Source organism: Artibeus jamaicensis, unplaced genomic scaffold (genome assembly GCF_021234435.1).
Source record: "Artibeus jamaicensis isolate MK-2021 breed Jamaican fruit bat unplaced genomic scaffold, CSHL_Jam_final contig_525, whole genome shotgun sequence".
In the NCBI taxonomy this organism is placed as follows: Eukaryota; Metazoa; Chordata; class Mammalia; order Chiroptera; family Phyllostomidae; genus Artibeus; species Artibeus jamaicensis.
The window spans coordinates 8,560,431-8,584,562 of NW_026521874.1; the positions used below are offsets into that span (position 1 = coordinate 8,560,431).

Genomic DNA, 24,132 nt, shown 5'->3' on the forward strand with positions numbered 1-24,132 from the left:
TTGCTCTGACTTTGCCGCCTTTCTGCGTCCCCCTCCCTGGCTGCGTTGGGGGGCCTTCCACTTTCCTAAAGTCCCACCTCGTTAGTGACCCCTGCGTGCTTTTGGCGCTGACCTCTCCACCTCCGCGCGGGCAGTAGTTGTCCCTCGAGAGACGTGGTCTCTCTGTGGGAGCGCTCCACACTGAAATACCTTGGATACAGTGCGTCTTCTAGGAAGCAGGGTTACTCACCGGGCAGTTCATTGCACAGCTCTATCATCCCGCTACTTACAATGTCAAGTTCATTTTATCATGTGCGCCCACAGGGTTCCTAGCACTTTAAAGGGTAATATTTTAAAATGAATAATAATTACAAAATTGTCGATTTCAAAAATAGGAAATTGTTTAGTTTTTATGAGAAGGGTAAGTGTGCTGTCGTTTACAGCATGAATAATTCTCAGGAGTAAAGGTTTTTAGGTATTTACCAACATTCATTTACTTTTTGAGAGATTTTATTTATTTTTAGAGAGAGGGGAAGGGAGGGAGAAAGAAAGGGAGAGAAGCATCAATGTGTGGTTGCCTCTTGCACTCCCCCTACTGAGGACCCTAGCCTGCAACCCAGGTATGTGCCTGACTGGGAGTCAAACCAGCAGCCCACTCAACCCACTGAGCCGCACCAGCCAGGGCTCAACATTCATTTTTTAAAAACTTAAAATAATTATAAATTCACAGGAAGTTGCAAAACGTAACACTGAGAGGTCCCTGTGCACACCTCCCTCAGCCTCCTCCTTTGGAGGAACCACTGGAACACCGGGAAGCTGGCGTCGGCGTGGTCCACGGGGCCTGCGCACGCCTCACCAGTTTTCCACGTGCTTGTTTGTGTGTGTGTTTGGTCCCCTCAGTGTTACCGCAGGTGTGGATTCGGGTGCCCGCAGGGAGGGTGCGGAGCATTCACCAGCGAGGCTCTCTGGCGCTGCCTTTTTGTAGCCACAATCGCCTCCTTCCTCGTCCCCGGTTTCTGACCACGGCAACCATTAGTGTGCTCCCCTGTCTGAGTGTCTTTAAAAGTCCCATTTTAACACACAATTTAGTTATGTGTATTTCCTAGTGTGTCACTTTAGAAGTTTAGCTATGTAGGTAACAACATTGTGTTTTCCAATAAAAGGTAGAAAATTGTGCATAAAGAGAGCACTAGAGACAAAGAGACAAGGCGCAGAGGTTACAAACCTAAGATTTATGACCAAGCTGGTGAGCAGGAAGTTGGTGTCATCTAAATAAATAAGTAATTCTGGAACTAAAGCCAGCGTATTGGGTAACGATATTTCAGGTTTCACGAAAAATGTGATCTTATGATCTTCCCAGATGTCCGAATAGGAGAAACTAAAAGCTGAGGGTTTATGGTTAAAGATCTTAATGAAGTCTTTAAAAGCGGGAATCCATAGCCAAGTGCAGCTGAATTGATTTTCATAGCAGAAATGATCCTGAGGAACCATCGTTGCTGGCAGGGGTCCCTTGGTTCTTAACTTGCACCTTCCACCGGACCCCTCTCTCTCGAGGAGTTGAGTGCAGGCCTGGGACCCAAGCCCCCCGAGGAGTTTCCTTTTAATCTGCCAGGTGGCGGTGGCTGCCCCTCTAAACAGGGGCGATGGCAAAGCAAAGAGCTCTGGAAAGAAAGGCCGGGGCTGGGTGAAACAGGCAGCGGACCGGTGTTGATGGTGGTTTCAGCCAAGTGGTGGTACTTGCGAGTTCTTTATATTGTTCGCTTTACTTGTGTGTTTTTGGAGTTTGCCATATTTAAAAAGTTTCAAGGAACAAAAAAGCACAACATAAGAGATTGTGTTTGAATAAAGAAAGTCAGGGCCTCCTGAAGGGCGGCACGTGCCAGAAGCTGACCTTTGAAAATACAAGCAATCCAGTGTATTGAAGTGTTGAATTTTAAAAAATCGACTTCTTCTCCTTCTCAGTTATTTACAGAGGGCCTACTGTGTGCCATGTACCGTTCTACACAGTGAGTACCGCAGTGAACAAAACATGAAAAAGAAACCTCTGTCCTTCTGAAAGCTCACGTTTCATGGTGGTACATGCAGTGAAGAAAAAGCAGACGGCAGAGGTGAGGCTGGGGGCCACTTCTAAGTGGCCTGGGAAACCTTCTCAGACAGGGTGGCCTTTGAGCCAGGACCTGAAGGAGGGAGCGAGGACGCTGTGCAGGTCTCCGCAGAGGTGAGGAGCACGTGCACAGGCCTTGCACGGAGCGTACCTGCAGCTGCGTTTGGGGGCAGCAGGCAGGTCACAGAGCTTAGGTTGTGCTAGGCTGAATCATATCCCCCCAAAGACATTCACCTTGAACCCTCAGGGCCTGTGAATCTGGTCCTCTTATAGTAAAAGGACCTTTGCCGATGTAAGTGAAGGATCCTGCGATGGGGCGCTTACCCAAGTGGGTTCACTGTGATTACAGTGCTCCTTTTAAGAGGACGGTGGGGAGTCGAGAGGAGGGAAGAGGCTGTGCTGCTGGCCTGGGGGATGGAAGCAGGGGCCACCAGCCAAGGGCTGTAGGCAGCTGCTGGGAGCTGGAAGCCGCCTGAAGGAGCGCAGCCCTGCGGCTGGCACACCTTGATTTAGACCTGGCCTCTAGAACTAACTGTAGGGGAATAAGTGTCCATGGTTTTAACCACTGAGTCTGTGGTGGTTTGCTAGAGCATCAGTACGAAACTAACATGGCAGTAGAGTGGGCAGATGGGGCTGAGAGAAGGAGACATGGTCAGAACATGAAAGACACCTAATCTAGGAACAGAACTTGGGCTTCTACTCTAAACGGGGTGGGAAGTCAGTGAAGTGTTCTGAGCAGAGGAGTGACAAGGTCTGACTTACATTTGAAAAGGGATCATTTTGGCTGCGATGTAGTAGGACAAGGATGGCAGCAAGGAGACCAGTTACAAGGTCACTGAAATACTGCAGGTGAGAGAACGTGGCAGTAAGGACCCGGACTGCACCAGCAGAAGTAGGCAGAGTCGGGGTTGCTACTGGGCTGGTGTGGAGAGAGGAAGAGGAGTCAGCAGGACCTCCGAGGTGTTTGGCCTGAGCAGCTGGGTGGACGAGCTGGCCCTTTCCGACAAGGGGAAACAGTGGGTATGAGAGTTGAGGGGAAAGTGGTAGGTGGATGTGAGGCTGGAGGTGAGTGCTGGGTTCAGCTCTGCACTCAAGATCCAAATTTGGAGTCTGTCAGCACATTGATGGTATTGGAAGCCAGGAAACCACGTGAGATTGTCAGGGAAGTAAGTGTGGATGGAGGAAGGGGTTCAGGGGTTGAGCCTGGCACACTGCAGTGATGAGAGGCCAAGGAGATGAGAAGACTGAGAAGCCATTACCTGTGAGCGGGGGAGGAAACCCAGAGCGCTGTAATTTGTTGTGTGTAATGTGCACTTTTTTGCCCACATTTTTGAGGGAAAAATAAGGATGCACATTATACATGGGCATAATGAATATATATCATGGTATAGTAATGGGAATAATAATCCTGTGTGTAATGCACACAAAAGCGTGGGTGCAAGTTACACATGGCAAAACACTGCACCTGCCACCCTGGAAGCAGGGTGGGGGGTTACCAGCAGGAGAAAGTGATCAAAGCAGGACGCGCTGCCTGGAGTCAAGGGAGGGGGACAGAGATGACCATGGGATTTGGCCACCTGGAGGTCACTGGTGACCTTGGCCAAAATCAGGGGCATGGTGAGGGCAAAAGTGAGTGGGTTTCAGAGTGACCAGAAGAAAGGAAGCTGAGATCATGAGTCTGTTGCCTCTCAAGTGGACATGGTGTGTGAAAGTGTGACCAGGACAATGACGCTTTCCCCTGCCGTGGGCCTCACTGGTAACCCTAATCCAGGGGAGTTAATAAACCTAATTTTTGAGCCAGGGTTTTTTTTTTTTTTCTTTTTCTTTCTTTTTTTTTTTTTTGGTAATGCTGCAATTCACAGTGGTGCTATAAAGCAAAATGCTGGAGACACTTTTATTAGCAGACTTTTGTAGCTGAGGCTCACTCAGTGGGGCTTTTACTGGGCAGAACCACTCCAGTCCCGGTGAATGAAAAAAAAGACCATTAGGCCTCTGGAAAATCCAGGCTTGTAAACTTGCTAGATTTAATATAACTTAAGAAATCCAAACAATTAGATTTCATTTGGATGAGACTCTTTACAGTTTACTTGTGAAAGTTTAACTAGGTCTTTTCTTGTTGATTTTTTTCCCCTCCAGGATTAAAAGAAATTCTTAATGCCCATAATTTTTGTTCTCCTCTAAGAGAAAAAAAAAAGGCACCCTCCTTTTATAGTTTGCTAAAGAAATTGTTGGCACATTTCTGCATTTAATACCTAATTGTAGGTACAGTCCTGATCCCTTTTTGGAAGTAATTCTCACCTCTACCTTTTATAAATCCCTCAAAGAGATTTATTGTTTGTTATCCAGGATTTAAACCTTACCCTGAATATCATTTTCTGCAGCATAAGGCCCGTGATTCAGTGGTTAGTGGTGGGATGGTGCACCGAGACATCAACTTTTTGTTCTTAGTTTTCTATCCCATAGTCCTGTTGTACAACTTTCAGATTGTGCCATTTGAAACGGTTCTTTGAAGCTGATAATACAAATCTGTTTTCAGCTTCCAAAGTTTTTAAGGTCTGATATATTTGAGACTTCTTGAAAATCTCTGAAGTTTCTTCATTTTAAAGTGGCTGAAATTTTGTATGGTTCAGCTCCCAGTGAAAGCTTATCCAGAATGTCTAACTTAATTTTGGGATCTTCTAGTTTGTGATTACTGAGCACTGATTCCGACTCTCCTCAAGTGCTGCCGACTCAGTGGTTCTGCCTGACAAAACGCAGCCTCGTAGCTGGGTTTCGGACCACAGAGTCACAGAGATTGTCGCCTACGTGGGACCACTCTTTTGATTCCACCTGAATGTGAAGGCAGAGAGCAAACATTTCTCTCTGGCCTGCGGGAAGTCACTCATGTGAAAACATACAAGTTTGGCAGATTGAGGTGGAAAGTGGGTGAGAATTGCCAGTCTTAGTGCCCAGCATGTAGTCAGCACACAACACATGTCTTCATTGATGGACCAGTGACCCATTTCAGTATTTTCTAACGTGTCTTCCGCAGAGCACTAGGCTGTGGAGACACTCCTTGTAAGAAGTGTTCAGGACCCAAGTAAGTCCGGGGAATGAAGCTTTTTCTGCGCCCTTCTTAGAGATTTGTAACACGTGTCAGGCTATTAAAGTAACGGATCAGCAGCCCGAGGACCTGCTGTTCTGCCGAGCGTGCCTGGGGAAGTGTTGGTCTCTGCAGTGAAATCGGGACTTCCATTTATGTGACCTCGTAGCACCTTGGTGGGTCTTTTATCCAATACTGACATCTCATAAATTTTACTGAATGTTGCATCTTACAATTTCTACAAAAACGCCTTCCATATTCCAAGGATCAGAATAGATTGTCCTGTGTTTAGTTAGCGCTCTCTGCCTTTGAGAACCTAGGAATGTTGGCCCCCGTCTTATACTTCTTTAAGCCTGCATCCCAGGGGTCTGTCTGTTAGAGGAGTACTCTGCTCTGGAGCTGTCTGAGTTGTGGCCTGGCTCCGTCACAGCTGATGTTGGTCTTGTCTCTGTTCGTGCTTCGTGATTGCCGAGTGCTGAGATTCCCTCTGGCACAGACAGACAGACAGACACAACCCAGTGTCACGGACAGGCTCGACTGTGGACCAGAAATGCCAAAAATCAAACCACAGTGTTGTGTCTAGTGAAAACTGGAACCCCAGCGTTACGAAGTCATCACCCCGTCCTCAGTTGCTGACCACTTGTGATTGGATGGGGGCCCGTTTCCCTGACGCCGGTATGGCGAAGATGGACAACTGTGTGGTGACAGTGTGGTTCCGTGGATTTGTGACTGATGTTGCAGCCAGGCCAGGGTGGGTTGTTTAATGGATCCACGTCAATGGCGGGGGAGCGTTAGAGTGGTTTGCCACAGGCTCTGTCCTCAGCCCCGTCCTGGTTAACTATTTTTTTTAAATGATTAAGATGTGAAGGCCTGCAGACTGTATTTTGCAGGTGATCTGTGTATGGGAGAGGTAGCTCATGCAAAGGATGGCAGAACTGGTGGGCAAAGATGCCATGAAATGTAGGCTGGGGGTATGTATGTAATGAGCTGGACTTTAGAATGGATAGAAAGTTTATGAAGACTTTAGTTTTAAAAAGATTGTAGAAGTACGAGACAGGGACTTGTTTACTCAATTACAGTTTGTTTTAAAAGAGCCTGAAGAATGATAAACACCAAATTGAGATTACTATTGGGGGGAGAGGACATGAGCACAGATGCATAGGACTCTTAACCTCATTAGTATTGTATTTTATTTCTGAAGTGGGGTGGTGAGTCCATGGGTGTTTGTAATATTCTTTATATCTGTTTGCCTTGAATACCTAATAAAACAGACTCCAGAAGCTTTGGTGGACATTAGTTCAGTAGCCGTTAAGCAATGTAACACATTAGTGTCTGACGATCCTTCCATTTATGGCACTCCACAGTCCACGTGTGGGGTCCTGTTTAGTCCTGAGTACGGCATCTGAGGAGGGACAGTGTAGATGCAGAATCACGAGGGTAATTCAGGGCTGGCGGGGGTGGGAACTAGTCCTCTGACGGGTAGTCAGAGGAAGTGGGCAGTATTTAGACCTGTGAAGAAATGACTGCGGGGCACTGGGATGGCCTTCTTCAGCCATTTGAAGAGTTGTCAGGTGGAAGAGGAAGTAGATTAATGTTTTCAGAAGGGCAAAAATCAGGACCGTGGTTGGAACAGTATCCGTTTTCTAACCGGTGGAAGTTCTTCGTGATCGAGCTGCAGGGAACCAGGCTGCTTTGGGATGTCAGCTCTTCCCCAGATGCCCGCACCAGCCAGGGATGCTGAGCGGAGCCTCCTGCGATGGGGGGCTGGGCCTGGGTGGTCTCCAAGGCCTCTCTTACATTTCCAGTTTCTAAACCACTCAAGACTTGAGCCAGTGCGACACTTTGGTTCAGAGAAGTGACAGAAGCCTTGCACTTCTTTATGCTACCCGGCCTAACTTGCGGTGCTGTGAATCCCGTGCAGAACGCCCAGGCCTACAGAGACGGTAACTTGGGGACGTGGTGCTCCGCCTGGAGCCTGCGCGCTCTCACGTACGGCGGCAACACAGCGAAGGGAGCCGGCGCCTCAGTGGGCCGGCAGGCTGTTCTGCTGGTCATTACTGCTCTGACCTGCTTTTGGTTGAGTAAAGTATTGTGATAATGATTATTTTGAATATAGTTTGCTTGTGATGGAAAATCAGAAATTTTGAGATTGAAACAAGCTGAGTTATTGGATTCTGATTAATTTTTACTTTGTAAATCTCTGCTTCTCATGCCATGGAGCAAGTAGAAACCCATTGCAGATTTAATAAAAGTTCTTTATTAAAATACAGGGAGCTCATGGCTTCCTTCTTCAAAGTACTGTTTGGAAACGTATAATTTCATAGTGGGCATGGGGTCCTGCGGTGCTGTCAGTACTGGTCTGCAGCACGTGTAGAACTGCATTTGCAGAGTCTTCTGTGGGAGTTCTCTGAGCCACACAACAGTTCTGTTGGGGGGGGTGATCACTCGCACTTTAAAAAATATATATTTATTTTTAGAGAAATGGGGAGGGAGGGGAGGTGGGGGAAACATCAATGTGTGGTTGCCTCTCATGTGCCCCCTACTGGGGACCTGACCTGGCCCACAACCCAGGCATGTGCCCTGAGTGGGAATCGAACCAGCAACCTTTTGGTTTGAAGGCCCACACTCAGTCCACTGAACCACACCAGCCAGGGCTGATTATTCACATTTTAAAGAGGAAACAAAGATCCTGAGGTCATAGAATTTAGTCTTGTAAGGAAGTTTTAGAATCTGACACCCCCACCATTTCAGAGGAGGAAAGGGGAGCAGAGAAGCGCAGCGACTTTCTCTTTGTAACACAGCTGGTTAGTGAGAGACCTGGCGCTGGGAGCTGGGTTTGTCCCCACGAGTGTAACTGGCTTTCTGTGGTGTCACGCTGCTTCTCGAGTAATGGAGGTGATCATAACGACATGTGTCTGAAAATGCTATCAAACATACGTGTGTATACGATATCCCAGTCATTCTGTGTCTCCTTGGGGAAGTGGTCGTGTAAAGGAACTCTGCCGTGCCGTGAATTTTTTTGTGCTGTGTAGAATCATCTTGCATATAAAGAACTCCCTTACTGTTTTTTAAATTTTTATAGTTTTTAAGAAAATTTATGAGAACTTCATGTGGTTTATGTCCTATATTCTAGTAATATATATTACATCGGGTTTTATATTCTAAACCTACCTTGCATGCTGGGATAGATTGTATTTGGTCATGGCATATATTTCATGTGCTGCTGGGTTCAGATTGCTAGTGTTTTGTTGAAGATTTTTGTGTATATTCGTAAGAGATGTTGGTTTGTAGGTGTCTTGTGCTAGTGTCTGTCTGGCTTTGGCATTGGGGTGACACTGGCCCCCTAGACTGAGTTGGAAAGTGTTCCCTCATGTATTTTTGGAAGAGTTTGTGAATGTTTGGTATTAATTCCTTTTTAAACATTTGGTGGAATTCACCAGTGAAGCCATCTAGGCCTGGACTTTTCTTTATGTGAAGTTTTAAAATTATTAATGAAACGTTTTTACTTGTTTCAGGTCTGTTTCACATTTTCTGTTTTTCGAGTTGGTTTCAGTGGGTTGTGTCTTTCTAGGAATGTAACCATTTCACCTCGCATATCTAATTTGCTGGCATGTAATTGTTCATAGTGTTCCCTTACAATACTTCATGTTATAGTGGTGGCTTCTCTTTCATTCTTGAATTTAGTCATTTGAGTCTTCTCTTTTTTCCCTTGGTCAGGCTGGGTAGAGTTTTGTTAACTTGGTCAATCTTTTCAAAGAACTGATTTTATTTCCTTGATTTTTCTCGACTTCACTTATTTCTATTGTAATCTTTATTTCCTTTGTTGTGCTTGCTTTGGGTTTAGTTTTCTCTCTAGTGTTTAAGGGAGAAGGCTTTTTGATTCCCAGATCTCTTTCAACATGGGGAGTTTTACAGCTGTACATTTCCCACGAAGCACTGCGTTTGTCCCATAAGCTTTGCATAGTCTGTTTTTGTTTTCACGCACCTCCAAGTACTTTCTAGTTCCTCTCACAATTTCTTTGACCTATTGCTTATTTAGGAACATGGTGTTTAATTCCACACATTTGTGAATTTCCCAAATGTACTTCTGTCACTGATTTCTGATTTCACTCTGTTGTAGTCAGAGAACATACTTTGTATGACGTCAGTCCCTTGAAACGGATTGGGGTTAGTTTTGCGCCCCAGCACACGTCTGTCCTGGAGCGTCCACTGCCCCCGAGGAGGGCTGCACCCTGTTGTTGGGAGTGCTCCACGGGTGTCTCTTACGTCTGGCTGGTCTGCAGGGCTGTGCAGGTCTTGCATGTCCTTGTTGGTATTCTTCTCTTTAGGTATTCTGTCCATTATTGGAAGTGCAGTGGGGCGGTCTCGGGTATCATGGCGGAACTGCCTGTTTTCCTTCGTATTGACCAGTTTTAGATTTGTGCGTGTTGGGGCTTCGTTGTTAAGTGTGTATGTTAAGTTCATCGTTGTTGTATCTTCCTATTGGATTGACCCTCGTTATAAAAATATGCTTGTCTCTAGTAACAACTTTTGTCTTAAAGTTCATTTTATTTGCCATTAGTGAACGAATTCCAGCTTTTTGGGGGGTATTGTTTGTGCAGCATATCTTTTTTCATCCTTTACTTGCTTCCTGCCTGTGCCTTTGAATCTACAGTGTGTGTCTTGCAGAGGGTGCAAGTCAGGTCATACTCGTTAGCTTTGCCAGTCTGCCTTCTGATGGAATATGCAGTTACTTTACCTTCAACGTGATTACTGCTAAGGGAGCATTTATGCCTGCCATTTGCTATCTGTTTTCTGTACGTCTTATGTCTTTTTCGTTCCTCTTTTCCTGTATTACTCTCTTCTTTTATGAAGACATTTTTCTAGCATACCATTTTAATTCCCTTGTTTCTTTTACCATATTTTAAAAAGTTACTGTGTTTTCTCAATGGTTGCCCTGGGGATTACAATGAATGTTGTAAAAATTTTTACTTTGAATTAATACCAATTTATAATTTCAAGATTGTACCAAAACTGTTCCAATGTAACTTTGTTCCCTCTTCCTCCTTTGATGAAATGTGAACTATGATATGTAACATTTCATATACATCATATTTTTATATGGTACATGCCTATCAACACAGCTTTATGCTCCAGGCAGTTGTCCGTGTGATCACACACAAGAAAAAAGTTGCATGTGAAAACACACACTGTCTCTTGTGTGCAGCTCCAGAGCGATGGTGACGGGTGTGTCTTATGTCCTCCCCATGTTCCGAGTCCTCTCATTTCAGCCTAAAGGGTTCCCTTCAGTGTATCTTGCAGGTCAGGTCTACTAGTGATGAATTGTTTGTTTATTTGAGAATAGCTTTGTTCCGCTTTTCTTCTCGAAGGATAGTTTGGCCGGACAGACGGTTATTGGTCAGCAGTCTCTTTCAGCAGTTTGCAAAGGCCGCCCCGTGGTGTCTGGTGCGCACCGAATCCCCGTGTGCAGCGGGTCTTTTCTCTCTGATGCCTTCAAGGTTCGCTCTGTCTTGGCTTTCAGCAGCTTGACTGTGAAGTGTCTGGGTGTGAGTCCTTCGTGGGGTTCATTGAATTTTTTTGATGTGTAGATTAATATTTTTTGTCGAATGTGGAAAATTTTCGATCATTATTTCTTGAGATAGTCTTTCCACCCTTTCATCTCTTCCCTTCCCTTCTGGAGCTCTCGTAATATTTATTTTGGTCCACACATGTGGGGCCCTTCAGGTCTCTGAGGCTTGGTTGTTTTCTTCATTTTTTGGTTTATTTGTGTATTTTTCCTTCATTTTTTTCTTTCTCAGACTGAATAATCTTTTTTTTTAGGGTTTTTTAAAATATATTTTATTGATTATGCTCTTACAGTTGTCCCATTTCCCTTCCTTTATTCTTCCCGACCCTGGGCCCCCCTCCCACTTGCCTCCCCCCTCCCCCTTAGTTCATATTCATGGGTTGTGCATATAAGTTCTTTGGCTTCTATATTTCCTATACTATTATTATATATTTTTTAATTTATTTTTTATTGATTATGCCATTACAGTTGTTCTATTCCCCTCTTCATTCCCCTCCACCCTACCCCCCATCCCCACCATTACCCCCCCTTTAGTTTATGACCATGTGTCTCAAGTTCTTTAGATTCTATATTTCCCATACTATTCTTGCCCCCCCATCAATTTTCTATCTACTCTCTATGCTACTTATTTTCTGTACCTTCTCCCCCTTCTCCTCCTCCCACTCCCCTGTTGCTAACCCTCCTTGAGATCTTCATTTCTATGTTTCCACTCCTGATCTAGCTGTCCTTTTAGTTTGCTTTTGTTTTAGGTGTGGTTGTTAATAACTGTGAGTTTGTTGTCCTTTCACTATTCATGTTTCTTTAACTTCTTTTTCTTCGATAAGTCCCTTTAACATTTCATATAATAAGGGCTTGGTGATGATGAACTCCTTGAATTTGATCTTATCTGAGAAGCACTCTATCTGTCCTTCCATTCTAATGAAAGTTTTGCTGGATAGAGCAATCTTGGTTGTAGGTCTTTGGATTTCATGACTTGGAATACTTCTTTCCAGCCCCTTCTTGCCTGTAAGGTCTCTTTTGAGAAATCAGCTGACAGTCTGATGGGAACTCCTTTGTAGGTGACTGTCTCCTTATCTCTTGCTGCTTCTAGGATTCTCTCCTTCATTTTAATCTTGGCTAATGTAATTATGATGTGCCTTGGTGTGTTCCTTCTTGGGTCCAACTTCTCTGGTACTCTCTGGGCTTCCTGGATTTCCTGGAAGTCTATTTCCTTTGCCAGATTGGGGAAATTCTCCTTTATTATTTGTTCAAATAAGTTTTCCACTGGTGGCTGTTCCTTTCCCCCTTCTGGTACCCCTATAATTCGGATGTTGGAACGTTTAAAGATGTCCTGGAGGATCCTAAGCCTCTCCTCATTTTTTTGAATTCTTGCTTCTTCACTCTTTTCTGTTTGGCCATTATTTGCTTTCTTCTGGTCCACTCCCTTGATTTGAGTCCCAGTTTCCTTTTCATTGCTATTGGTTTCCTGTGCAATTCCATTCATTTCAATTAGTTTCGCCTTCATATGTTTGTCTAATTTGTGGCTATAATCAACCAGTTCTGTGAGGATCCTGATCACCAGTGTTTTAAACTGCGTCTGAGAGTTTTGCTATTTCTTTATCGCTTAGATTTATAGGCTCTGGGGCTTTGAGATCTTGAGCCATTTTTGGTCTGTTTGTGTCCGTTAAGTATGAGTAGCGGAGCCTTGGACTCTCAGGTCACTGGGTTGTGACGCTGTATGTGGGGGCGTGGTCATAGCGGGGAAATGGCGACCTCCTCTGCTGTTTCTCGGGGCTGGGTGAGGAGCAGCGCCTTAGGTGGTTCACCAGGGCGGGGCCACTCAGGTCGCTGAGTTATGACGCTGTATGTAGAGGCGGGGTCAGAGTGGGGAAATGGCAGCGCCCTCTGCTGCCGCTCCCCGTGGGGCCTGCTCAGTCCTGTAGTCTCACCACCCACTCCCTCGCTTGTCTATCTGCGCACGAAAGCGCAACCACAGTCAACCCGCAGCCCTGCTCCCTCGCTGTTTCTCCACGGTCGCTCGCTGAGTCGCTTACTAGGTCCAACCCTGCACCTGGATTCCGCACGCCCAAGTCCATCTGACCGAGTTTTCCTGTGCAACCCCGCTCCAACAGCTGCTGGTTTCGCCCCTCTTACTGGTCAGGCTGAAGAATTTGTTGTTATCAGACTTACGAAAAGTTCAATTTTCTGTGTTTTGGTTGTGTTTTCTGTTGCTAATATTTAGTTGTCTCTAAACTTGGTTGTGAGAGAAGGCACGGCTTCTCCACCTATGCCTCCATCTTGGCGGAAGTCCCTGAATAATCTTAATTGACCTTAAGTTTCCCGATTCTTCTGCTAGCTCAAGTCTGTTCTTACACCCCACTAGTGAAGTTTTTATTCCAGTTACTGTGCCTCTCAACTCTGAAATTTCTATTTGTTTTTTAAAAATAATTTATATTTCTTTATTGATATTCTCTACTGGGCAAGACATTGTGCTCATACCTTCCTTTATGCGTCAGACTTGCTTTCCTTTGGCATTTTGAACAGACACGATGGCTGATACAAAGCCTTTGTTTAGTGATTCTGTAACGTCCGGGCTTGCCCAGGGACAGTTTCTAGCGCCTGCTTTTATTCCTCCATACACTGGTAGTGCCTTCCTGTTTCTTGTGTGCCTCATCATTTGGTGTTAAAAACTGGCCTTTTAAAATAATGTGGCACTCTGAAATCAGATCCTCTCCCCCTCGGTGTGGTTCGTTAACATGATATTTTGTTATTGCTCCTGTCTGTTTAGTGAATCTTTTGGACTAAGTCTCTGCTCAGTTAGCTTAGTGATTGGCTGGTGTTTGGATGGAGACTTAACCTTAAGTACATCGGACCAGCACATTTCCCAGCCTTTGCCAAGGTACGCCCTGCGTGTTGGGGCACGCCTCCAGTGTGCTGGTATTTACAGCCTGCACTAGCCTGCACTAGCCTGTACCTCCTGCTTGTGTAGAGCCTTGGTGTTTGCAAGAGCTGAGGGACCAGGGCCTTCTCAGGGCTTTCCTGGGCACACACACACATCTCTGTTCATGCTCTTGGCATTCTTCATTCCCAGAAGTATCTTGGAGCCTTTCAAAGCCCGCTCTGGGCACCCCATTCCCCAGATTTTCCTTCTAAGTGTTCTGGTTCTTCTCTTTTTAGCCCCAGTTGGTCATGCTGCCATAGGCTGCTGCCCTGTTCAGCAGTTGTCCCTTACTGTTTTTGACAAATGCCCTGGATACAGGACAGAGTGCACTGTGAGGTGGTTCAGATGAAGACAGGCCTTCAGAAGAGAGTTTTTCAGCAAGCTGCCAGACAGGCCAGATGGTAACAGTGCCCTGGGGATGGCACTTTTGGGGCACTGGAAACCTGTCTGGCTTCTCCAGTGGCTGCGGGGCTCCTGGACTTTACAGCTACTGTAGGTGCAAGGCTGTTGGTCTTCAAGGCTACCACGGAGCTGAAGGAGGAGGAGGGTGGGAGTAGCGAAAGTTCAAACAGAATAGAAGTTACGCTTCTTACCAAGATTCAGCCTTTTTTCTAGAATGAATGCTCCTCAAAATGTTGCAAGCCTTTAGTTAATTTCCAGAATTGTGAAAAGTTGATTTTTGACAATTTTTGGCAGCATTTTTGTTGCTTTTATGGAGGAGCAGATTTCTGGAGTTCTTTACTCTGTAATTCCAAAAGTTAACCCCCCCCCCCCCCCCCCGTCAGTTCGTGATTAAGTTAGGCATCCGCGTTCAGGGAGCGTCTGCCACACGCATGCTGCCTGTATTCGCTTACTCTGGCTCACTTGCGTTCTTCTCGTCTGCGTGTTTGATGTCTTGAAGTGGTCTCACGGCAATGTTTAGGAGCACCGGTGACTGAAGCCATTGGTCACGACTCTTAACTTTGTTAAAGGTGAGTTGGATGGGTGGCAAGCAGAGTGCATCGCGGCCCAAGTTCATGGTGATCTGCTGGGTCAGTTTCTCACCTTGCCAGTGGAGTTCACCTTCTGCAGCCTGCCCCACCTGGTCCATTATCGGGTGGTGAAGTAAATTCATTGTTCCCCTCAGTTAGGCTTCGAAGACAAAGCACTAATAGCTAAAACTGCCATTTCCTCTGGATACTGTTGGGATTTGAAATTCAGTCCAGACATAACATTAATTTCTCTATATCAGATCTTACAGTCCTGGTTAACAGCTTGAGTTTCTATTAAATATTTTTTAAGGTACACACTTAAAATCTAAGCTTTCACACGTACCATAAATTTGAAATTCTCACACAAGCAGAAGTTTTGAGTTAGGCCTATTTCAGAGGCTGCTGGTCCCCAGGATGGGACTGCAGGGGCCTGTTGGGGGAAGCAGCGTGGTTCTGTTCTGACCAGCCGTGTGTGATCGTCTGCTGATTAACCCGACACAGCGTGCACTTCTTGCCTTTTGTGTATTTGTCTCTGATGTTATATAATACTTCAAGTAGTCTAAAATGTGATATTAGATGATAATACAACAATTTTGCAGTCTTGAAAGATAAAACTGGAAACATTTGCTTGTTGTTTTTCCTTTTTTCCACCTCCGAGTGTTTTGTTAATGAGACATTTTATACTGCCATAAACCCAGGGCAATAATAAAGGTGTTGATTGATTTTTGGATGACAAGGGCCTTCTCTAATTGCAGGATTTGACACTTGTGTCACTTCTGCCATTGTAGGTGAGCAAGACGTGGAAGGCGATTGCCGAAGACGAGGTGCTGTGGTACCGGCTGTGCCAGCAGGACGGACACCTTCCCGACAGCAGCATCTCTGATTATTCTCGCTGGAAGCTCATCTTCCAAGAGTGCCGAGCCAAGGAACACATGTTAAGAACCAACTGGAAGGTAGGCCGTGGCCAGTATCATTACCTGCAGAATAGCCTGCGAGGACACGGGAATCCAAGCCTGGGAGTGACCCCCGAGTCCTTCTCGTTGCAGCCTGAGGGTAACTGCCAGAAGCAGGGGAGGGGGGGAGCTCACCTTCAGCTGCTGCTGACTTGTTGCCCATTTTGTTCGCCCTCGGAGTCTCCGCCCCCGTTCCAACCACACCATTTGGGAGCATCCTGCTGTTCTCCAGGAGAGGAAGGGGAGTTAGAGGCCGGCTACCTCCCTCCGAGGGGCGGGGTCTGTGACATGGTGCTCCGTGCAGCCCCTCTCACTCTCTCCACCTCTCTGGACGGACCAAGAAAGCAAAATCACCACCTGAATACAAAAGAGGGGCTGTTTCCTGTAAATGTTAAGAGGGAGATTATTAAATGTCTCTAAGTACTGTCTTCTCTTCCCTCCCATAACCTATTGGCTTGCTTCCATCACATTTATCACTTCAGAATCTCTACAGAAATATTAGATCACAGCTAAGAATTTCACAGCGCAGTGTTTCTGTAGGAAGTAAGTGTCGAGAACAGTGTTGCATGAAGCTGCTTGAGGCATGACGAGACAGCCGGGTGGCGGTCGTGTTTGTCCCCACCTGCGTAGCTGGGTATTGGTTGTGTGGAGGGGATAAAACCATACTCTTTCCTCTCCTTTAAAGGTCAGTCCTAATAGACTTGGAGATGAACAGACTTTTGCTCATTATTGATGGTGACATATGGCCTATGTGCATGTCTGTCCCCAGTCAACTCGTAACCTGATTAGTGACTGATACTCTTGGTCTGGGCAACCTCACACAGCTTCTAGCAAAGTCAGTAAGCGGTGGTTCTCTAGTTCAGGGTTTCTCAGTCCCTGCGCTAGTGGCGTTGGGCCAGGTGGTTCTCTGCCCTCGAGGGTGTTGCATAGCCTCCGTAGGCTCTACCCAGTAGGTGCCAGGGGCATTCTCCTTCTCTTTGGTTGCCAGCTGTGACAACCAAAAATGTCTTCAGACGTCCTCAGATGAACCCTGGGGGCAACGTCGCTCCTGGTGGAGAACCACCTTTCTAAGGAGAATGAGGAGAGCTGTCCTTTCTCAGGCCATTAAGACGCCACCACTAAGTATCAGTTAAAAGTCACACTGCCCACAGTTGGCCTCCTCACCAGGTAATGAACGTGTGTTGGGGGGGCCCGTAGCCCTCTTGCCTATGTGCTTGAGTAGGGTCTGTGTGAGGGACATAAGTGAGAGCCAGGCTTAAGGGGTTGACAAAGCTGCCTAGACAGGTGGGGGCCGGGGAGGGCAGAAAGCCAGGGTGTAATGCTGGTAGGAGGGCCTGCAATTTAAGGTAAACTTGAGAGGTAGGCGTTAACTGGGGTGTTTCAGGCTGGGAAGAAGGGGCACTGTTGAGATCAGCGAGCACGAGAGCTGCAGGTATTCCGTGTGTTCGCGCTCCGATTCACAGACATGGGATCCCGAGAGAGAACAGCGGCTGCATTTTCTGTGTCCTCTTTGGTGTTGGAGAAAGCAAAGGAGGCAGCCCGTGTATCTTCCCTCCTCCAGGCTGCGGGTGGCGGAAGTGAAGGGGTTTAAAGACCCACCTCATAGCATCTGGCACTTATTAACAGCACACAAGTTACATGTGGTTTAACCGAACATCCATTTGTTGTTTTTCTCCAACCAGCACGAAGCCCTGTGTTTGGGGAGTGGTTGTGGACCGAATGAACTGGAGTCAAACTGCAGGCAGAATGTGAGAGAGGCTTCTCTGTGGAGTATCTCAGACCCGTGTTTTGGACAGTGTTCCTAGTGAGGACCACATAAGTGAAACATTCAGTAGCAAACATTGCATGAGCTGTAATGATGGAATTCTCATTGCAATTCTAGAACGAAAAAGTCCTATCAAAACAGGAAAGGCAGTGTCAAAGCAAGTCGCTTTGCTTCTGTGTGCTGTCGTGTTCTCCGCTCTCCAGTGGGGCTCGAAGCAGCCCTGCTCGCAGGGCTGTGGGCGGGAGGCCGTCTGACGCTGCACGTCTGACGCTACTCCCGCAGAGCATGGCCCCGTGCTCAGTGAGCATTGGCCGGAGAGCTCACAGGCCTTTGCACGCAGACACTGTGGTTCAGTGCTCCTTGTGGTTGATGTCAGCACGGGTCAGGCAGGTGATTTGGTTTGGTATTCCCTGGGTCAGTGTCTGGGAAACCCGAGAAGGGACCCCAGGGCCCTCAAGTATTTCTATGTAGGAGACGGGCTGTGGGTGCACAAACTCCCTTGGACCTGCAGTTCAGAGCCAACGCGGAAATGATTCGATAAGCTGGTCGAGGTGGCTGTAGTGTTCTTCTTCCTGGCGTTTGCATTAACTCTCTTCTCTCTGGCCTTTGAGGATTTCCTAAGACCAGAAGACCATTGTGGGGTTGCAGCCCCTGGGGTGGCGGCAAGGTGGGGAAGCCACGTGACAGAGATTAGTGAATTCTGTAAGCACGTGAGTTTTGCTCTCAGGCCTTCTCTTTCTTTCAACACTTGTCGCTCAAAAAAGCTTTGCTGTTCTTGTGCTTCGGGCTGTGGCCCTCACACAGATGACTCCCAAGTCCTTCCCTTCCATCTCCATACATCCACTGGCAGGACAGCTCCACTTGGACGTCCCTCAGCCTTGGACTTGGTCTTTAAGTGAGATCATCGCGCAGATTATCTTACATAGTGCCTAGACTACAGCTACTCAGGTGTTTTTAATGGGGTGGATGTCATCAGCTGTCTCCTAGTAATATAATAATAAGGGTTGCTACCGTGTTTGAACACTTGCTGCGTGTTACCAGCTGTGTTCAGTACTCACATTCACGGTTCCCAGTTCCCGGGCCAGTTGGCAAAGCGGGAGTGACGGCTGGCTTGTTGTTCTGGACACCATCGTGCGTGCTTCCTCTCAGCTTCCCTCTCCGAGCCTTCCCAGCATCTCACGTGTAAGGGCTATGTATTCCTTCAGGTTCCCTTTGTTTGCATTTCAAAAATGATTATTTTATGTGCATATTCGGATTGATAAAATGCCGAGAGTCAGGAAAGGGCCTACAGTGAAAGGTGCGTCTTTCTCTCGCCTCTCCTTGCTGACCTTCTGGTCCCCTCCTCTGGAACAGCGAACGTCGTGGGTTTTAGGGTTTCCTTGAAGAACTGCTTTCATGAACCTCTGGCCTCTCAGTCCAGATCAGTGTCTTTTCTTCCTTCCCCATCCTGAGTTTTTCTCTTCGAGTGCACTTGTTCATTTTATTCTGCGGGCTGTGAACAGGTGAAATATCGTTAAACACTTTCTCGTCTCTGACCCGAAGTTCTTCACACACCTCGTGCGTTTCTTCAGATACTTGCTGCTGTCAGCCTGGTGTGGACTGCAGTTGCCAGTGCGGACGGGCTGCCTTCCTGTTCCCTTGAGCACGGGGCGGCGTCTCCCATGCCGGGGCCCCTAGTTCAGTGCTTGTCGTGTGTGCGCATGTGTGTGTGCATGTGGTAACTCGTGTGTGCTAATAAGGCAGCGTGTTAATTGTCATCTTTGTCCATCTGGCTGTCCAGATAACTTAGAACACAGTCCCTGCCATAAATCCCTGTGGAGTGTGGGTAGAGCTGACGTGCTTTGTCTCTGGCCGTCCCAGAATAACGTGAACTGCACCCCCTTTTCCTTACGCAGACTCGCAAGGGTGCCGTGAGTGAGCTGGAGCACGTTGCTGACGCGGTTTTATGTGACGTGCACTCGCACGATGGCGTTGTCATTGCTGGGTAAGCCGGAACAGCTTTTCACTTCGCCCTTCCTGCGCCGCCCCTGCGTCCCGGGAGCGTCGTCCGTCCCTGAGAGCACGCACTCCCAGATAGGTGGCCCGTGTGTGAGAGGACTCCATCCCCCAGGGCTTGAGAAGGCCGCAGTGTGTAGTGAGCAGCGAATGGCGCGGAGCAGATCTGTAGTCCATTCGTCTCAATGTGTCTTTTCTGGCTTGAAAGTCACTCCTGTGGCATGTTGTGTTAGATTTTCATTAAGGCAAGCAGTTTGTATTTTATGAAGACATAAAAAAGTCAAGCAAGAATAATACGCGTTGGCACAGAGAGGTCCTTTTCTCGTTCTGTCGTCCTGGAGCTTTCTTTTATTGTTGAGGAAGGGCTGCAGCCAGCCACACAGTCTTCCGTCCCCACCACACAGCACGCACTTGCCACTTCACTCAACCCGAAACAGGCTTTCTGTTCGTCTCCACGGCCAAGAGATTTCATTCAGCTTCCGTGGATTCGGCTTCTGTTCTAAAAACCACTGTCATGAATTCTTCATATTTTACTACAGAGATGTGTTCATGTATATCTGTAATGCATAATAAGAACATCAGTTTTGGGTTTTTTGTTTTGTTTTGTTTTTTTGATGAAGATGTCTTGGACTAGATTCTCAAATTGTACCCTTAATGCTGCAGGCCACTTAAACTTCTGAGACTTGACGGCATGGGAGTGAGCCCCCCGAGAAGGGCTCCCACCTAGAAGAAAACAAAAACAAACATTGGACTTAACAGCTTAGTAGTACGCAAGTTTTTCTTTAAGGAAAAAAAAAGTTTTTTTCCTTAAGAAGCATTTCTTAAAGAGAAACACTTGAATTGAAATTGCAGACTTCAATTCAGATTTCATGTCAGATTATTTTAATATGTTCTGGCATTCAGTGTCTATGAAAAAGCTTCTTTGCTTTAAACAAGATATGCCCAAGAGGAATATGTTTGGGTTTTTTTTGTTTTCTTATTTTTGTAAGTGCAATTAAAACTCATTTTAAATTATAGTTTACATTCAGTATGCTTTTGTGTTAGTTTCAGGTGTACAGCATAAAGGAAAGCTTTTGGTTAGCTTTTGTTTTTCTGGCCACAGTTTAGAGGTTAATGCTGTGCCTCAGAGCACGATAGAACTATTTTTTTAGAAAGATTAATGGGCCGGAAACCTGGACTTCTGTCCAGCCAGTGCGGCTTTGGGCTCGGGCCCCTCACTGCTCAGGTGTGGGCCTGAGAGCCTGTGTGGCACATGATGTAAGGTCCTTCCCTCCCACCAGGGCCGAGATCCCATGGTAACTGAGAAAGGGACTGATCTCGTTCTGCCTTGAAGGGGTCTCCTCGTGTGTCTAGGACCTTTGAGGACCGAAGGTGGAGATTGGACTGAGAGAGCCATAAAAGAAATCAGAAATAGAGGAGACCTGAACCTCAGAGGCCAGTTATGAATTTCTTGTCCAGACGTGGACCTCACAGAAGGCAGGCTGGTGCCAGTCCTTTCTCTCCTGCTTCTGTGTTCCCCTGAGGCCGGCTCATCCCTGCAGACGCGACCCGCACAGAGCAAAGCCACGGCAGGTGCGATCGATCGGACGGAACTTGATCCGCGGGCCAGCGAGGCTCCTCCCGGCTCCTCTTTCTAAGAGGACCTTGCGTTTACCGCCTAGCATCAGCTACTTCATATCTTGCTTGTGTGTAGAGCATCTTGTGTTTATCATTAAAATTTTATCTGGTGGTTACGATGCTTGTTTTCTGGGTCAGATCTTGAATCCCTTTTCATTTGAGACAGTGGTGTTTGTGGTTACCTCATTCCCAATCAATGTTGTATTCGCCAGGCTTTCTCCAGTTATGTATCTCCAAGGAGCCTCTTAAAGAGACAGTGGCCAGCTCATCGCTTCTTTCTCTTCTGCTCATCTCATGTTTCTTTTTTTTTTTCCTTTCTTTCTCTTTCTTGCTTTTTGTACACAAGTGGAATTTAGTTTGTATGGCTAGAGCTAAACTCTGTAATATTTTTGCATTTAAACCTATTAAATATATTTTATGTAAGTATGGTAGAGAGCAAAGACTCTTGGGAATCCCTTGGGTGTCCCCATCCTTTTGATCCTGTGTGTGAGTATTCCCGGTGTGGAGTCGTGCTGTTCAGGCTCAGACTCAGTTTCATTCAGTTGGACGTTACTGACCCAGTCTGAGTTCTTCCCTATTCTTCTTTTCACACACACCCAGAGTAACCTTCAGATGGTCGTTCACTCATAAACTCCCGGAGGTATTCGGGTACCTCTCAGGTGAGTGGGACCAGCCCCCGCTTTACTTACTTGAGGCTTGTTTTTCCAGCAGAGGATACACACACAAAGCTTGGATCGTTCACGTTCTGGTCCATCGGCCTTTGCTTCCCTCACTGTCTCATGGGTGAGGATTTCCAGTGACCTTTTCCTGACGTTGTAAGTCCTTTGAAATTTGTTTTCAACCTACCCCATCCTCATCACTGTACCCAGTGTACCTTTGGATTTTTCCACACTTTCCAATTAGTCATTTCTGACCCTATCTTTTTAAAAACTGAAATGTAATTTCCATACCGTAAAAGTCAGCCTTTTAAACTGTATGTCAGCGATTTGGGGTATATTCACAGGGTTGTGTGACCATCCACCATTATCTGTGTGAACATTTGCATCAGCCCCAGAAGGAACCCCGTCCCCATTCTTCAGTGGGCCTCGCGTCTTGTCCCCCCCTGTGGGTGTCGTAGCACTGCTGCCAGTGAGCCCGTCCCCACACCCACACCCGCCCTCTCCTGACTCCCGGAGACGCTGCCCGCCACAGCTAGTAGGGCAGCGGACCGTGTGGCTTCACGGTTTCCCTGAACACTTTCGTTTTACGTTGTTGTTTTAACTTCACAGCTATGTATTGGTCTAGTTTTAGAGCATCTTTCAAATCTGGAGGAGGGACGCAATGTTTCACTAAGTGCCTGCAGTGCTCACACACCGTTTGGTCTGAAGTAAGCATTGAGACTTAATGAACAGATGGCCCCCCCCAACCGGTTTTCTACACTGAGTGGGGAATTGGAGAGATTCCTGATTTCTCTTGCCTCTTCTCCGATTTCTTAGTTTTTTTCAACTTAAAATCATACAGTATTAAACCTGGAAGTGCTTTAGAGGTGAGCTATTCCTAAGCCCTCATATGTGTGAGATGGCCAGTGAGCCAGACCGGGCGCGCCTGCCCCGCTGGGCTGCCCCCTGCAGGCCCACACGCGCAGGGCTGCCTTCTCCAGCCCTCACTGCCACTCCGACGGCTTGTGTCTTAGAGTGTTGTTTTGGTTTTCCTTTTGTGGCATCTTTTCTCTTAGAAATAAAAGCATCAGCCCTGGCTGGTATGGCTCAGTTGATTGAGTGCCGGCCTGTGAACCGAAGGGTCATCAGTTCAATTCTCAGTCCGGTCACATGCCTGGGTTGCAGGCCAGGTCCCCCAGTGTGGGGGTGCATGAGAGGCAACCACACACTGATGTTTCTCTCCCTCTCTTCCTCCCTTCCCCCTCTCTAAAAATAAATAAATAAAATCTTAAAAAAATAAAAGCAGCAATAAAATCACGTTTTTGCAAAACTGTTAGTAGAGAAAAGAAAGCCACCTAAATCTTTGCATGCTAACACAATCTGTTAAGTTTTAGGTATATGTGGTTTATTTTTTAGTAGGCTTTTTAATGCACACTTTTACATAACATAATCACAGCCTACATTAAATTTTTGGCCTTTTTCCCCCCTTACTAAACTGATGAAGTTTTTTTCATGTTATTATTACATACTTGTCATTACATTCTTTGACTTGTTGCAGAAGCTCCTAAGATATAATTACATCCTAATTTTCATACTCATTTTCCTAGCACTGGACATCAAAAGTCATTTTTTTGTGTTTTGTTGTTATACAATAGGAATATTTTCTGTACAGAGATTTGCAGCATTTTTTTCTTTTTAGCGCTATGAATCTGCATTATTTAAAAGCTATAAAACCCCCTGGCTGGTGTAGCTCAGTGGACTGAGTGCGGGCCTGCGAACCGAATAACTGCGGTTCAATTCCCAGTCAGGGTACATGCCTGGGTTACAGGCCATTTCCTTCCCAGCAGGGGACGCACGAGAGGCAACCATACATTGATATTTCTCTCCTTATCTCCTTCCCTTCCCCTCTAAAGATAAATAAATAAAACCTTTTTTTAAAAGCTATAAAACACAGGCTTATAATGGAAACTTTGAATTCCGTCAGGTGTGTAGACCAAAGACTGAGAGTTCTTCTTTCATAGCCTTCCCTGGTCTCACTGTTTTCCTGGGCTAAGTCCCATAAGTGAAGTCAGTGGATTTAGAAGAATGAATTTTTTAGACTTGCCAGGTTACATTATTTTAAATTACCTCGTAACACTCAATTTCTTTCTAATTAACCTTTTGGTTTGAAGTCTCTCAAACCATCTCTCTGAAGCCTGCTTCCCTGGATAAACCTCATGTCTGTCAATACCATAAATGACCAGAGTACACACCTCTTTTTCACTGTCCAGTCTTATGTCCTTAAAGTCCAGCCTCCGTCCCAACCCCTTCACTGAGCCACACTCACAGGTCACATATGGTCACATCCCCTTGGCCTCGTGGCACTGACTAATCTTGTTGGCTGGACCCCTCTAAAAATGGGGAGACCATGTATTGAGCATCTTTGTGCCCCCCAGAGCCTTAGACCAGTCCCAGCACCCAGGAAACTCCATGGTGTGTGTGTGGGGAGGAACTCACGCTCCGGAGATTCTGCCCTCTGGCCCACCTCCTGCTCTGGCCCTTC

General features: G+C 46.5%; 1 protein-coding gene across 5 annotated transcripts in view; it reads left to right on the top strand.

The window, feature by feature from the left end:
* Positions 1-24,132, top strand: part of FBXW8 (F-box and WD repeat domain containing 8) — a 111,595-nt gene that overhangs the window by 17,593 nt on the left and 69,870 nt on the right. For all 5 annotated transcript variants that reach the window (XM_053669722.1, XM_037156108.2, XM_037156106.2 and 2 more), the window contains exons 3-4: positions 15,411-15,575; positions 19,236-19,324. In XM_053669722.1, the coding sequence (XP_053525697.1) occupies positions 15,411-15,575; positions 19,236-19,324 (254 nt within the window). The remainder of the gene's footprint in view (positions 1-15,410; positions 15,576-19,235; positions 19,325-24,132) is intronic.